At 41.2% G+C, this 15,891-nt stretch overlaps 1 protein-coding gene and 1 long non-coding RNA gene across 2 annotated transcripts in view; one reads left to right on the plus strand and one right to left on the minus strand.

Moving 5' to 3' along the window:
* LOC131750422 (coiled-coil domain-containing protein 150-like) overlaps positions 1–15,891 on the plus strand; it is an 83,923-nt gene that overhangs the window by 60,679 nt on the left and 7,353 nt on the right. The window contains 9 exon segments of the mRNA XM_067026489.1: positions 3,000–3,128; positions 4,169–4,338; positions 5,396–5,489; positions 6,499–6,668; positions 8,013–8,139; positions 11,632–11,826; positions 12,266–12,334; positions 12,427–12,588; positions 13,301–13,387. Of these exon segments, the coding sequence (XP_066882590.1) occupies positions 3,000–3,128; positions 4,169–4,338; positions 5,396–5,489; positions 6,499–6,668; positions 8,013–8,139; positions 11,632–11,826; positions 12,266–12,334; positions 12,427–12,588; positions 13,301–13,387 (1,203 nt within the window).
* LOC136793612 (uncharacterized) overlaps positions 3,021–15,891 on the minus strand; it is a 42,952-nt gene continuing 30,081 nt past the window's right edge. The window contains exons 2-3 of the long non-coding RNA XR_010839157.1: positions 9,881–9,976; positions 3,021–3,221 (exon numbers count right to left, since the gene is read on the minus strand). This is a non-coding gene — a long non-coding RNA (uncharacterized lncRNA). The remainder of the gene's footprint in view (positions 3,222–9,880; positions 9,977–15,891) is intronic.

A 15,891-nucleotide genomic window follows, 5' to 3' on the forward strand; every position in this document is an offset into this window, starting at 1 on the left:
TTTGTTATTAGCAGAAGACTAGAAACAACCCAAATTCCATCGGTAAGAGGCTGGCTAAATAAATCATGGTATATCCATAGTTTGGAATACTGTTTGAAGATATATTCATCTTAATCATAACATATCTATTATTAGGTTAAAACAGTCAAGGTTCAGAAGAGTATTTTACTATTTGTGTGCAAAAGGGTTGGGGCGATGAAGGATACATATGTATTCACTTTTGAAGAGAGTCTCATAAATTGGCAACATTATTTTCGAGGAAGGAAACGGGGTGGCTGGGAGATTTTTCACTTTATCCTTTTGTACCTTAAGAGTAATGTGAATGTGCTACCCATCCAGAATAATTTTATGAACATTTTATTTTCCACAGAAGTAAAAGTAGAGAAAGGATGGTCTTTTCAACAAATGTGCTGAAGCAATTGGGTATCATATGCAAAAACAAAAAAACAAAATACCTTTGATCCATACCTCTTACCATATATAAAAATTAACTCAAAGTGAATGAAAGCCCTAAAGGTAAAACCTAAAACTGTAAAACTTCTGAAACATAGGATGAAACCATTGTGATCTTGGATTACACAAAGATTTCTTAGATTTGACATCAAAAGCATGATCCATAAAGGAAACAATGTAACATTGACAAGTATGCTCTTCAGACATTGTTAAGAAAATGAAGAGAAAAGCTACAGGCTGGGGGAAAAAATATTTGCAAATCACATATCTGATAAAGGTCTTGTCTCCACAGTTTATTAAAAACTCTCAAAACTCACTAAGAAGGAAAAACAATCTGAAAAAAAAAAAAAGAAAAAAAGAAGGTGCAAGTATTTGAACACACGTTTCACCAAGAAAGATATATGGATGATAAATAAGCACTTGAAAAGATGTTAAACAGCAGTCATTAGAGAAATGCAAATTAAAACTGCAGTGAGATACTACCACACACTATTAGAATGTCTAAAGTTGAAAAAGTGATTACCCCAAGTGTTAGTGAAGATGTGGAGGAACTCTCATACATTGCTGAAGGGAATGTAAAATCACTCCACCACTCGGGAAGATAGTTTGGTAGTTTCTTTAAAAGTGAGACATATTACTACCATACAACCCAGCCATTCCACTCCTATGCTTTTACCAAAGATAAATGAAAGCGCATATCTGCACAAAGATCTGTATACAACTGCCGAGAGCAGCTCTACTTGTAATAGCTTAAAACTGGAACAACTCAAGTGTTCAGCAGAATACTATTCAGCAACAGACAAGGAAGAAGTATTGATACATAAAGAAGATTGAGTCAATCTCAAAATAACTGTGCTGAGTGAAAAATGATTCAAAAATGAGTACATAAAATATGATTTCATTTATATAAAATTCTAGGAAATAAAAGTGAATTCATTGTGACAGAAAACAGGTCAGCGGTAGCCTTGGGTGGATGTGTAGGAACAGGGAGAGATAGAAGTGGGGGAAATTACAAAAAGGCATAAGGGAACTTTTGGGATAATGGACGTATTCGTTATCATGATTATGGTTTATACATATATCAAAATTATACACTTTAAATATACATAGCTTATTGTATGTCAACTATATCTCAGGAAGGCTGTTTTAAAAAATGTGAATGTATTATACTTCAATTAAGTATTTTTAAATGTTTAAAATAACATTCTTGAAATGACAGAAACAGTAGGGATAGAGAACAAATTAGTGGTTGCCAGGGGACATGGGATGAGTTTGGGGGAGGGTGTGAACACAGAGAAGTAGCACAAGTGAGTTCTTTGCAGCAGTGGAGCAGTTCTGTATCTTGATTGTTGTGATCACAGGAATACGTGCATGGGATCAGATTACATAGAGCTATGTGCATGCGTGCATACACAGATGAATGCAGGTTTAAAAAGGTGAAAATTGTAAGTTTTGTAGTCTAGTTAATCTCATTAAAGTCAATTTCCTGGTTTTAATGTTGCACTACAATATAAGATGTCATCATTAGAAGCAGGGAAAAGAGTGCATGGGGACTCCGCACTAATTTTTGTAACCTGTGAGAGTCTGTATTTCAAGATAAAGTAGGGCCATTCACTGTTGTGGCCTCTCCCGTTGCGGAGCACAGGCTCCGGACGCGCAGGCCCAGCGGCCATGGCTCACGGGCCCAGCCGCTCCGCGGCACGTGGGATCCTCCCGGACCGGGGCACGAACCCGCGTCCCCTGCATCGGCAGGTGGACTCTCAACCACTGTACCACCAGGGAAGCCCAAGATAAAGTATTTTTTAAAAGAGTAGTATCGGGCTTCCCTGGTGGCGCAGTGGTTGAGAGCCCGCCTGCCGATGCAGGGCACACGGGTTCGTGCCCCGGTCCGGGAGGATCCCACGTGCCGCGGAGCGGCTGGGCCCGTGAGCCATGGCCGCTGGGCCTGCGCGTCCGGAGCCTGTGCTCCGCAACGGGAGAGGCCACAGCAGTGAGAGGCCCGCGTACGAAAAAAAAAAAAAAAAGACTAGTATTTAGAATAGTATGATCATCATCTGAAGTAACTGTGTAGATATACTAAAAGTATTTCAGAGATGTAAAATTCTAATACTTCTAATTAGGATTAGGAAACTATTTAGAACACTTCTGTAACACTATTTTCTTGACACTATTTAGTACTTTTCAACATTTATGATATTAATTTGTTTTTTATGATATTAATTTACGTTGTAGTTTCAAATTCTGTGATAATCAGTTTCTCCCCCGTTTTTCATCTTAGCATCATTGTCTTATCTCGCTTACCTTCATTCTGCACTTCCATAGAGATTGACATATATTAGAGATTTGCCCGTGTTTATTAACAGATTTTTTTGCTTTGTGGTTTTCAGGAGAAAAACAGCTACTAAAGCTAGTTTTTATTTACAATAATATATAAGCATATTTAATTAAACATTTTCAATTTGGTTTCTAAATTGCTGTGTCTTATTCTAATTGCTGATTGATTGTGCTTTGGGAGAATCATTTATCATTTCTTTTTTTCTACTAAGATGAAATCCATTCGTGAAAAGAATGAAGGGGAGCTCTCACGAGTTGTGAAGGGTCGTGCTGCAGCCCTGAAAGAGAGTCAGAAGTTGAAAGGTGACCTCGAAGCTTTGGAGGACAGGGAGAACAAGAAGGCAAGACATCACATCAATCCTTTCTGAAGTCTGTCACTGAAATGAAGCACTTCTGAAATCTTTCATGAGCCATATTCTTTCCTTTCTTGTTACCTTTAGTAAAAAAGAATGAGGATTGATTAGAGGAGGATTTTTTTTTTTCTCCTAAAGAAAGGATATCTTTAGAAGAGCTCTAAAATATTTCCCTTAAAAATACATGATTTAACTCCCAATGGATTTTTTTTCTTCCTGTCTTAAAATAATCAAAAGTCCTGATTTTTTCTGTTGAAACACATCTGACCTTGGTAATAATAACCACCTACTTATGTTTTATCCATGTGATATAACTGTTAAGCTTTTATGTTAAATCAAATTACCAAATGCTTTCTGCTTAACAGCGTGTGTACTTAGTGAGAAGAGAGGTAACATCCCAAACTTCTTGACAGCAGGTGCTAGATTTTGCCCCTCTGAAGAGGGCTGTGAGTTACATCATTCTTCAGCAGCTTCCACATTACCAAATGCTTTCTGCTTAACAGCGTGTGTACTTAGTGAGAAGAGAGGTAACATCCCAAACTTCTTGACAGCAGGTGCTAGATTTTGCCCCTCTGAAGAGGGCTGTGAGTTACATCATTCTTCAGCAGCTTCCACTTTCTCTTATGGTCCTTTTTCCTCAGATAATTCTGATGGCCTTCAGATGTGTTATCTTCTTCTGACCCCATGGTAAGATAGCTGAGGAGGGCTAGCGCAGGCCAGTGTGGGACCACCTCTAGACCCAAGAAGCCGTTGGTCCTTATGTCTCTAGTTAATATATGTGCTGAGACACGACAATAATTAGGATGCACTGCAGAGTTCTTCATAGGATCCATATGATCTAGGGTCTAGTTTTCTGTTTCTCAAAGTCAGAATAACTTAAGAAACAAAATAAATATAAAATATACTTTAATTATTCCTCTTGGCATTCTGCCAGACCTGGTTTCCATATTCTTCTAGAAGTCATGGGACTCAGCAGAAGAATAACCAGAAAGGACCAAACATCTTTGTCTTATTTCGTTTTCTATTAGGTGGGAAACTTTCAGCAACAACTGGCAGAAGCTAAAGAAGACAGCTGCAAAGTTACAGTCATGTTGGAGAATGTGCTGGCTTCTCACATTAAGATGCAATGCGTTCTGGAAAAAGTGCAACTAGAGCTTGGACGGAGGGATTCAGAGATTGCAGACCTCAAGATAGAAAGGTACCCGTGGTTATCTTTCTATCTTTGTACTTGTATTTTTCTGCTGACTTGTAGTAAAGAACAGTGTGCGGTCAAGAAACAGTCACTTTATATTGATTCCCTATAAAGCAGTAAAGCAGTAAAACTAGCAAAGTATTTAAAGAACTAGCAAATTCAGGAAAATCTGGAATTATAAATAAAAATGATATCCAAAAGTTCTCATATTTTGTAGTGATGTAAATAAGTATGTATTCTAGAAATTCATGTGATATATGCTGTTTTCTCCTTGCTCTTTTCTACACCATTTATACCTGCCCTTGGGTCTACAGAATGGCAGTTGTCAAGATTAAAGCCAAGTGTCTATTTCTGTTTGAATTAATTATCCATTTATTAGTATCCTATTTATTTTAGATGAATCATTCTGAGAACTACTTTTAGCCATGTTTTATAAGTGAACTCCTTTGAATGTTTCAAAAATTACATCAAAGTTTCCCTTTTAGGTTAATGAACAAATGGTTTGAGTTTAATCAGACCTCTAAGACATATTGTAATATGGTGCATATTGCCTCTATGTTATGGGAGAACAAGTGAGTTTTATATTCTTCATTGCGCTTGTTTTTTTTTTGTATATTATGAATCTGTATTACCTCTGAACTTAAAAAAAGTCAAGGGGATGGTATTAAATATAGTTTACTATTCACAATAAAATTCTAGGTAAAAAGCAGAAATCTCAACAGCAAGCCAGTCCATATAGAGGTGATATATTTTTTTGTACTAGTAATATATATAGTATAAAGTTACCAGCCCATAAGTTAGTCATTAACATTTACTGATAATATAATATATAAAGCCAAATTGAATCATAAATGGGACAAGTTTTTAATCCATAGGAATATTAGTTTCTTAACCTGAAGCTGAGGCTACTAACTGTCACCTGCCAACTCTCAGATATTCTGAGCATCTGTAGCCCACTACATATGCCATTTCGGCTTCCTGGAAGGTGCCCTGTAACTCCCAGTGGTATCACTCCTACACGGTTCTTTTCTATGGTCACTTTCTCTGGGCCGTTCATTTACAGGGCTGTAAATCAACAGCGGCTACAGAAGCTGGAAGCAGAAGTGGAACAGTGGCAGACCAGAATCCTTGTCGTGGATGCCCAGCACAACAGTGAGGTAGAAGCCAGGTGTTTTTGTTGTTGTTTGCCGGTACGCGGGCCTCTCACTGCTGTGGCCTCTCCCGTTGCGGAGCACAGGCTCCCAACCCACAGGCTCAGCGGCCATGGCTCACGGGCCCAGCCGCTCTGTGCCATGTGGGATCTTCCCGGACTGGGGCACGAACCCGTGTCTCCTGCATCAGCAGGCGGACTCTCAACCACTGTGCCACCAGGGAAGCCCTGAAGCCAGGTTTTTATAGATGATAATGTTGATATTTTTTATTTTATTGGGATATTGCTATTTTGGAAAAACAGAGTAAAACAATTGGGTAAATTTCCTTTCCATTCAAGTCTGAGTTTTGAACAGTGACATATTTCCAAATGGGAAATGGGTCTGCGATCTTACAGTGAACCATTTATTGGCAAACCAGGACAATAATTATGCCTGACTCTTTGTCTTATATGGTCTGCATTCTTTTCATGTATGAATGCATAAGTGAAATTAAAGGGCTTAGAAAACAACATAACTTTAGTCAGAAGTAGCTAGAGTGATCCCACTAAATAAGGAGGCATACTCACCTGTGTTTATAGGTGTATACACACATGAATATGTATCTACATGTATGCACACATATAAAATAGATATTTCCTATAAAAAGCTTTTTCTAGAAGGATATACAAGGAACAGTTGCCAGTTCTTATCTCTCTAGGCAGTGAGACCAGAGGGTCATAGGATCCAGAAGGGGAGTTTAACTGGTTTAAAACTTTAGAAATTAGGATAAATAAGTTGGCTCTATTTTCCAAAACTCTCTAGTGACCAGTGGAGCATACCCTTCCCATCACCTTCTATGAGTCCTCCAAGGACTGTCTGTAATAAGTTCTCATATGTATATTCCAGGCATCTGGAGCCTTTGGTTCTGGTTCCAAATAATTATTGTTTCAAAGTTTAAAGAGTGAATATACAGTGTTATGGACTTGTTGTATCTGTTACAGTGGAATTAAAAATAGTCTTCTTTCTTCTCTTTCAGGTGGAGCTTGTACAAAAAGCTCTAGATGTAGCTAGAGAAAACAGGAAACTGGCTATGAGCATGGAGCAAACTCTCCAGACAAATAATCATCTGCAAACAAAACTTGATCATCATGTTCAAGAGAAATTGGAAAAGAAAGAACTTGAGCGACAGTATTTGGAAACCTTCAAGTAAGGGCAGTATAGTCACAGTGAAATTAGGGAAGCGCCTCTGGGAGAGTAAGTGTGGCTAATTCACATAAACCAGTTAAACCCTTTTTCCCTACTTTGAGCTAGTACTCCCAGCAGAGCCATGTGAAGGAAGCAGGCACAGCTGAGCAGAGCAGGTATCAGCTGGCTGGGGTACGCTCCTCTTCAGCTCTTCCGCCACTAGTGTCGGTCTTCTTCCGTACACGAAGGTTTAAACCAAGTTGGAAGGGACACTGACATGTTTCTTCCAAACCTTTTCTGTCAGAAGCTTATGTGTCCTTTTTTTTTTAAAATTTTTTTTTATTTTTATTTTTTGTGGTATGCGGGCCTCTCACTGTTGTGGCCTCTCCCGTTGCAGAGCACAAGCTCCGGACACGCAGGCTCAGCGGCCGTGGCTCACGGGCCCAGCCGCTCCGCGGCATGTGGGATCACGGGCCTAGCTGCTCCGCAGCATGTGGGATCTCCCCGGACCGGGGCACGAACCCGAGTCCCCTGCATCGGCAGGCGGACTCTCAACAACTGCGCCACCAGGGAAGCCCTTATGTGTCCTTTAAAAGCATGATTTGGAAAAGGAGAAACAGAAGCATGGATTATGGGTTATATGGATTATATATATGTATATCCATTTATATATATATAATATAAAATATAATCCACACACACACACAGACACACACACACACACACACACACACACACATATATATATATATATATATATATATATATATATATATGGATTATATGCGTTATTCCAACCCCTCCAGGAGTGGGATAATTCCATTGAAGCAGCTGCTAAACCATTCATTGTTTTCAATTTTGTCCTGAGATTAGTTAGGTCAAACCCATCAAGTTCAGGTCAAGCCACTAGAGTTTTTTGTTAAACTTTATCTAGGCAAATTGGATTTAGATATTAATAACATCCCATGAAAATTTATACCCAAGGGAAATGCATTGTGCACATGGATCCTTATTCCTTTCACGTAGTGAACATACTGATATAGCAGACAAGTATAAGCTAAAGCCAAGAAGGTATTTTTCATATTTGTAATCCGTACAAATTTTATATTCTGGTGAAACGTTGCTGGGTCAAGACTACGCAGTATTGGTTAAAACAAGAGTATGTGTTTCACTCTTTTGGGTGGATCTCTTTATATTGAATGACTTTTTGTTTTTTAATGCTGTAGGTAAATGCTTATTTCTTCTTCTGTTAATGAGTTCCAGATCAGTGATTTTTACCTGGTGACTGATCTGCTTCTCATCGGTAAATGACACCTCCTAAGATGTTTTCTAAAGGTGATTTATCATCTCTCTTTTTCAAAACAGAGGACGGATGAATGAAGTATCCAAAATAGAAGCAGAATCGCATGCTGAATGCATAGATGCTCTAAGAAAGCAGTTTCAAATTGAGAGAGAAACTGCAAAGAAAGCAGCACAACGAGAAGTGACTGAGGTATGGAGGCAAGTGACAGAAGTCTCCCTCTAGGTGAATGCCTTTGAAGAGGAGAACCAGCTACAGGATTTCTGAGAATGGCTACAGTTGTTCTTTGGCTCTTCTAATCCCCCTTTCGCCAGCAAGCCAGATACATCTCTAAGCTGTTTGTAAATTAACAGACAAAAAGTTTCTGATATACAGCTATCTGCCCAATGAAGGAATGCCTTGATGACAGCCTTCCCATTGGAGAATAATAACTGAGTGGGAAAGAGGAAGGAGGAGACCGCCATCTGCTAGACAGATAGCAAATCACCTGTCTCCTCAATTCACTTAACTAGCATCCATCATGCACCTACCTCCTCCTGAGAGGCACAAGTAAAAACAGCAGAAGATGTGGTCCGTGCTAAATGACCCCTTATTTAATTGTCATCTCCACTCTTTTCATGAGACAACTAGGAAGACATCAGAAAATGTTTCTTGGATAGCTAGAAGCTGTGTACAATTTTAAAGGAATTAAAAAGTAAGGGAAAGTTTGTTTTAGGCTGGTTGGGTGATCGAAGAAGAAGGGAAGCTTGATGAAATTATACAGGGTTGAGACTGGCAGGGCTGCGACTCTCTATGGAAGAGGATGAACAAAGCTTAGTTACAAAAATAAATTGACATGTGAGCAAAGAAAAAGGATTTGCCTCTCTTGATCAGAGCAGAGACTTCAGGAAATTTCTGAGAAAAAGGGGTTAGCTTAGATGAGACCAGCTGGGAGAGGGCCTTGACTACCAGAATGATGGGTGGAAAGTATTAGGTAAAAGTAGAGCACTGTAGGTTTCTGAGAAGGCTATGAGCACAATTTTAGGTAGGTTAGTCTATTAGCAGTGGAGAGTAGGTAAGAATGAAGAGAAACTGGAAACATGGAGGCTCAAGGGAACTAGAGCAGTTACTTTGGGCTTCAGATGATTAGAGCCAAGCAAAGTGTTTCTGTTGAAAATAGAGAACAATCAAATCAAAAATCCATTTTAATTAATAGAAAAATCAGACATTAAATGTATCATAAGCAAAGGGGAGGGAGTAATTAAAGTAAGTCCAAGACTTGGTTGGCGTGGCTGGTCTGTATTTTGCCAAATTTAGCACATTTAGCAATTGCACTGACAGCGCACAGTCACAAGATCAGATTCAGCTATTTAAATGGTGCTTTGTAAATTGAAAGCGCACTGTATAAGTGTTAAAAATATTATAAAAATAATTTCTGTAGGAAACAAAACGGGCACTGAAATTAAAAGTACCTTTATTCAGAGACAGTTGTTGAGAATACTTAAAAGTTTAAATCCTTTTAACAGGGATCAGTAAAGATGGTGAACTTGTGCAGGAGAGACCAAGGAACAGTACGAGTGTGATGTCTTGAGCAGTTAGTGGCAGGGGTGGGCTCAGGGTGCACCGTTTAAGACTCCCAGCTCTGCCTCTTATTAGCAATGTGTAAATTTACTACCCGTGCAGATCACTTCACTTCTGAGTCTCAGCTTCCTCAATCAAATGGAAATCATCACACTGCTTTCCGGGGTGGTTTTGAGGCTTAGTTTTTAGGGCTTACCCAGTTTTGACAAAGCTGTGATTAAGGTAATGGTGGAATATCTAACAGAAATTTAGTTGGGTGATAATAAAAGACTAACAATGTAGTGTGATGTTAGGATTTGAAGGAATGAGCTAGTATAAAGAGAAAAGGTAACAAATAATTTTGACTTTTTTCTTTGACATGTTAAATACTTACCAGCCACAGAGAATACCACCCTCCTATCTTCTCCCTTCTCAGCTGCCGAAAATCAAGTGGTACTCATTTAAGGGCATATGAGGAGGAGGGGGAGCTCTGTAAAATGATTTAAGTAATGTTAAAAGATAAATTGAGGAATAATAAAATTGAGTTTATTTGAACAAAAATCAATTTGAATCAGGCAGTATGCAATCGTTTGCAATAGAAAGGCGCTCTGAGGAGTTGTATAAAATGAAAGACTTATAGGCAGAGGGGAGCAGGAACAAGGAAGTTATACTAGGCAAAAAAGTAGACTAGTTACTAGTAGCAGATTTACTTCCTTTAAGAGATGGCTGGGGCTTCCCTGGTGGCGCAGTGGTTGAGAATCCGCCTGCTGATGCAGGAGACACGGGGTTCGTGCCCCGGTCCGGGAAGGTCCCACATGCCGCGGAGCAGCTAAGCCCGTGAGCCATGGCTGCTGGGCCTGCACGTCCGGAGCCTGTGCTCGGCAACGGGAGAGGCCACAACAGTGAGAGGCCCACAAAAAAAAAAAAAAAAAAAAAAGAGATGGCTGGGGTCTGTCAGGCAGATTACTCAACTAATGCTGATCAGGCGATTCCTGGTTGACTGGTTTAAGAGTCCTTTTCCGGGAGAGCCTAAACTGTAATTAAGTCTCAGTTTGGTGACATAACGCTTAGCATAAGTGACTTCATTGTGGGCCTGTTGTCTTGTTGTTAATAGTAATCACTATGTTATTTTTCCACTAGACAAGTTTATTAAAATTTCTAAACAAAAATCAATATTCATAAGAAGTATAAACTACTATGTAAATAAGCTACAAGGATATATTGTACAGCACAGGGAATATAGCCAGTAGTTTATACTAACTGGAGTATAATCTATAAAAATTTTTAATCACTATGTCATAGACCTAAAACTAATATCATAAATCAACAATACCTCAATAGAAAAAAAAGCAATATTATAAAAATACATGCAAGGGTAGTCAATAACTGATAGGTGTATTTACATAAACTGCCATATAATGTATTTTCACTTCTCCATACATGAGGTCACAAGTGACAGAAAGAGACGAGCTTAAGCTTTTTATAAAAAAAAAAAAAAAAAACCTTCAAAGGATAGCAATAATCACGGAGCAATTAGTGTGTGCCAGGCTCTATATTCCTTCTCTGCCTCATCTTGTTTAACTGTTACATGAATCCTATGAAGTAGGCTATTCACATACTTTTCCAGTGATGAACCCTGAGGCTTAGGGAAGTTAATTATCTGAAATTACTTGACTAGTGCGTGGTGAAGCTGAGATTTTAACTTCTGTCTGATTCCAAAGCCATGCTCTTAGAAAGCAAATGATGAACATACATTTACATTATCTGTTCTAAGAAAAATTGTGTTCTTTAGTGTTAAAAATTATGAAAATCACTGAGAGTGTTTCTCCACAAATCTACTTATTATTATTGCCTCACTTACCCTCCTTTTTAAAATATTTATTTGGCTGTGCCAGGTCTTAGTTGCGGCACATAGGATCTTTAGTTGTGGCACACAGGATCTAGTTCCCTGACCAGGGATCAAACCCGGGCCCCTTGCACTGGGAGCGCAGAGTCTTAGCCACTGGACCACCAGGGAAGTCCCATCACTTAACCTTTTTAAAAGAAAGGTCTAAAGAGAATAAAATATAGGGGCACAGCTAAACATAAGCTTCTCTTACTGAATGGAAGGTTAAAATGTTCTAATTTTCCCTTTGTATCCCACAGCTGAAGAAAGCCCTTGATGAAGCCAACTGCAGATCAGTGGAAGTATCCCGGACCAACCGAGAGCTGCAGCAGAAACTTACCGAGTTGGAAAAGACACTGGACAGCAACAAGGAGAAAATAGAGAATCAAAAGGCCCAAATTAAGCTCCACTTGTCAGCTATGGCGAATAATGCTCAGAATATAGAGAGGATGAAGGTTGTATGAGAAACCCTTACTCTCCTCTCACCTCCTTAGTATCTGATGGGGGTCCAGGCAGGCAGTGGTGTCTGGGGAAGATGGTTTCAGAGCACTACCACCACGTGACCTCTGGGAATTACAGCTACACCTGGGAAGTGGGCAGATTGCCTGGGGGAGGTGGTGGGAGACTTTGTTTCCCGCAGAGATAGTGCTGCGTCAGTGTTTGGTTTCTCATTAGCTGCCAGTGTCACATTCTGGCTCCCCAGCTGTCTCTTCCACAGTGACTGTACAAGACGTTGCTCTTTCAGGGTCAGGGGGCTGGATGGGAAGGAGAGCCCAGCAGGAAGTGGTAACTGTGGATCTCATGTGGGATTCTTTCTGTCAGCCTATAGGCAAAAAGAGCAAGCCAGTTTTTCCACTGATCATCTTTCTATGTTATATCCACATTTACTTTCAGCAAATAGAAACAGAATTGAGGCAAATGGAGCTAATTAAGGATCACTATCAGAAAGAAAACTATGAACAGGTAGATGATTTCCACACACTCTGTTTACCATTCACATGAAATCCCAAACTTGGACAGGTTCACCAACCGTCTCCCTCTTTGTGCCCTACCAGTCACTGAGTATCCAGAAATTTGTATCTGAAATGACTAACCTACGGAAGGAGATGCAGCTGTTGGCCAAGAGCCAATATGATATTTCAGCTCGGAATAAACAGCAAGAGCTGCAGCTCGAGGCAGAGTGGAAGAGGAGGCGGGAGCTGGAGCATCGGTGCCAGGTAAAAGGGTTCCTAAGAGTCATCTCAGAGATTACCAGCAAAGGCCAGGTGCAAAACCCAGCATGAGGGCACCTGGATTTTCTAGGCTCTGCAGAAGAAGACAAACTTACAAGTCGTTCATCTTAGCTAAGTCCTTAGGATCATATCTAGGAATGAAGCCTGGAGCTTTGACTATGGCACCTTGTCTTCATGTTCAACTTAATAAATATGGTACTCAATTTTAAAGAATGGCTAAAGCTCCCATATGCAAAGTACTAGTGACTAAGTAAGCCTTCTGAACTTCATAGTCTTTCAGGAACCTTACACCCCTTGGTTCTTCCCCGTAGCTCAGATACATCTGTTGCCATTACAGGACTTTTATCTACTCCCAACCTAATGAAAAGCACATTTTATTACGGAAAAGGGACTTCAAGAGACCATCAAGCTCTTGCCTTCCAGCAGAGATTGTCTGCTATGAAAAGTATTCCCCAGTTCTGGAAAGAGATGTTAATCGCCTTTTCTCAGGAGAATCTGTCATCATATACACAAATGTATACTGTAGGTTAAACTGAAAATAATAGTTTTTATCTTATAGTCTGGTAGCACCTGGAGTTAGAAAGTACCCCATCATACTTTCATATTTTGGTTGCTCATTTATTACAATATTGAAGCTTTTTCTTCCATATATAGTACATTGGGAGTTTGTAAAAAAATCTTTGTATCATGTTTTCAGGAATTGGAAGAAAGTAATAGACACCTGAAGAAATGTAAAGAGGCAACAGAGAATAAACTGAAAGAAGCTAGTGTGGAATCAGAACAGGTGAGCCAGACCCACGGACATGAAAACTTAGACAAGCTTCCTCAGACACGATGACCCTGAAACACAAGTCAGTGTAATATCTTTCAGTAACACAGTTGTCAGGAGTGCAAAAGGCAAGAACCAATACCTTACTCAGTATAGCCTCTTATTTTTTTTTGCGGTACGCGGGCCTCTCACTGTTGTGGCCTCTCCCGTTGCGGAGCACAGGCTCCGGACGCGCAGGCCTAGCGGCCATGGCTCACAGGCTTAGTTGCTCCGCGGCATGTGGGATCTTCCCGGACCAGGGCACGAACCCGTGTCTCCTGCATCGGCAGGCGGATTCTCAACCACTGCGCCACCAGGGAAGCCCAGTATAGCCTCTTATAAAGAATAGTTTTAAAGATTCTGTGTCAGGCTTCCCTGGTGGCGAGAGTCCACCCGGTTGAGAGTCCGCCTGCCGATGCAGGGAACATGGGTTCGTGCCCCAGTCCGGAAAGATCCCACATGCCGCAGAGCGGCTGGGCCCGTGAGCCATGGCTGCTGGGCCTGCGCGTCCAGAGCCTGTGCTCCGCAACGGGAGAGGCCACAACAGTGAGAGGCTTGTGTACCACAAAAAAAAAAAAAAAAAAAAAAAAAAAAGATTCTGTCTTGATGAGACATCATAGAATCCTAAAATATTGATTGATATTGACTAATATTAACTTGGTAGTCCAAGTCCCTGGAATTCCAGAAATCCCTGGAATTGGGATTGACATATATACACTAATATGTATAAAACAGATAACCAATAAGAACCGGCTGTATAATAAATAAAATTTTAAAAAAAGAGATTCTTAAGCTAAAGGTATCACAGTGACATTGCTGCCAGTTTATCCCTTTTGTAGCCATTAAATTACATGATAATATGACTGTCAGAATGGTATATTAAAGGAATATGGGGGGGCAGAGTGAAGATGGTGTACTAGGGGGACGTGGAATTCACGTCTCCTCACAACTAGGGCACCTACCAGGCACTGGTGGGGCACCACGGACACCTAAGGGGATGGGAGGAACCCCCAGCAACCAGATAGGACGTGGGGCATGGGGGGAGTGAAAGGGGAGGAGAAGCAGAGGTGGGACAGGACTGGCACCTGAGGGGCAGCTGGGGGAGGGGAAGGAATCCCATGCCCAAAGGGGGAAATTGGGGAAACATTGGGAGGGCAGAGGATCGAAAGGGAGCATGGCCAGGTTTCCCCTGCCCACTTGGACCCCAGGAACCTGCTAAGATCCGAGGCCTGACGCTCTGCACACTGAGGCTGCCTCCAGTCATGCGGGTCCCGAGGGAGCGGGAGGGAGGGAAGGGGGAGCAAAAGTAAAGGCTGGACGTCTGGGACCGGCACCCCTGAGGGGTGGCTGGGGGAGGGGAGGAGTTCCTACACCCAGCGGGACTCACCCATGGTTATGGGTCCAGCGGGGATGGGGGAGACCTTGGCAGAGACAGTGGGGGAGGGCACAGATGCATGGAAGGAAACAGGGCCAGTGCCTTCCCTGTTGGGCTCCTGGGCCTAATCCTTGGAGCCTCCCTCCTACTGTGCAGAGCCCAAGCCCTGCCCCTACCCCCTAACCCAGGGCCCCACCTCTACACTCAGAGACCTCCTCTGAGACCCCCTCCAAGGCACTGGGCCTAAATCCCACCCACACACCCTCACTCAGGGCCTTACCTCCAAACTCCAGAACTCCATACTCCAGAGGTCCTCCTTTCCTTCCACCCACGTCCTAAGCCCTGCCCCACACTTGAACATCACCCCACCTAGGCCCCACCCTCAGGGCCTTTTCCTGCTATGGGGGTCCTGAGCCTAGGTCCTGCCCCACCTTAAACCCCACCCCTGCCTAAGTTCCACCCCTGCCTAAACCCCACCCTGCCATAGCTATGGCTTTTTTTTTCTTTTTCGTCTCAGATTGGTGTTCTGTTTTACCTTGTTGACTCATTGTTGATTCTCTTATATTTTTATATTTCCTAATCTTTTATTTTTCTAATTTTATTTTATTCTTTATACTTTGTTATTATTGTTCTCTCCTTTTGGCTTGTAAGGCCCCCCCCATTGTTTTTTCTTTTTTCTGTTGTGGTTTTATTTTACCTTGTTGCAGTTGTTGCAATTATAGTTTATATTTTCTAATATATTTTTTATCTTTCTAATTTTATTTTCTTTTTTATTCTTTGATATTGTGCTGCTCTGCTCCTTTTCTTCCTTTCTCTTATTATTATTATTATTTTTTAACCATGCCACAAAGCTTGCAAGATCTTGGTTCCAAGGCCAGAGGTCAGGCCCAAGCTCCTGTGGTGGGAGCTCCAAGTCCACTGGACTAACCGAGAACCTCAAACCCCAGGGAATATTAATGGGAGTGAGGCATCCTGGAGGTCCTCATCTCAGCACCAAGACCTGGCTCTATCCAACTGCCTGCAAACTCCAGTGCTGGATGTCTCAGGCCAAACAACCAGTAAGATAGGAATGCAGTACCACCCATCAAAAAGAAGTGAAACAACA

Source organism: Kogia breviceps, chromosome 2 (assembly GCF_026419965.1).
Source record: "Kogia breviceps isolate mKogBre1 chromosome 2, mKogBre1 haplotype 1, whole genome shotgun sequence".
In the NCBI taxonomy this organism is placed as follows: domain Eukaryota; kingdom Metazoa; phylum Chordata; class Mammalia; order Artiodactyla; family Physeteridae; genus Kogia; species Kogia breviceps.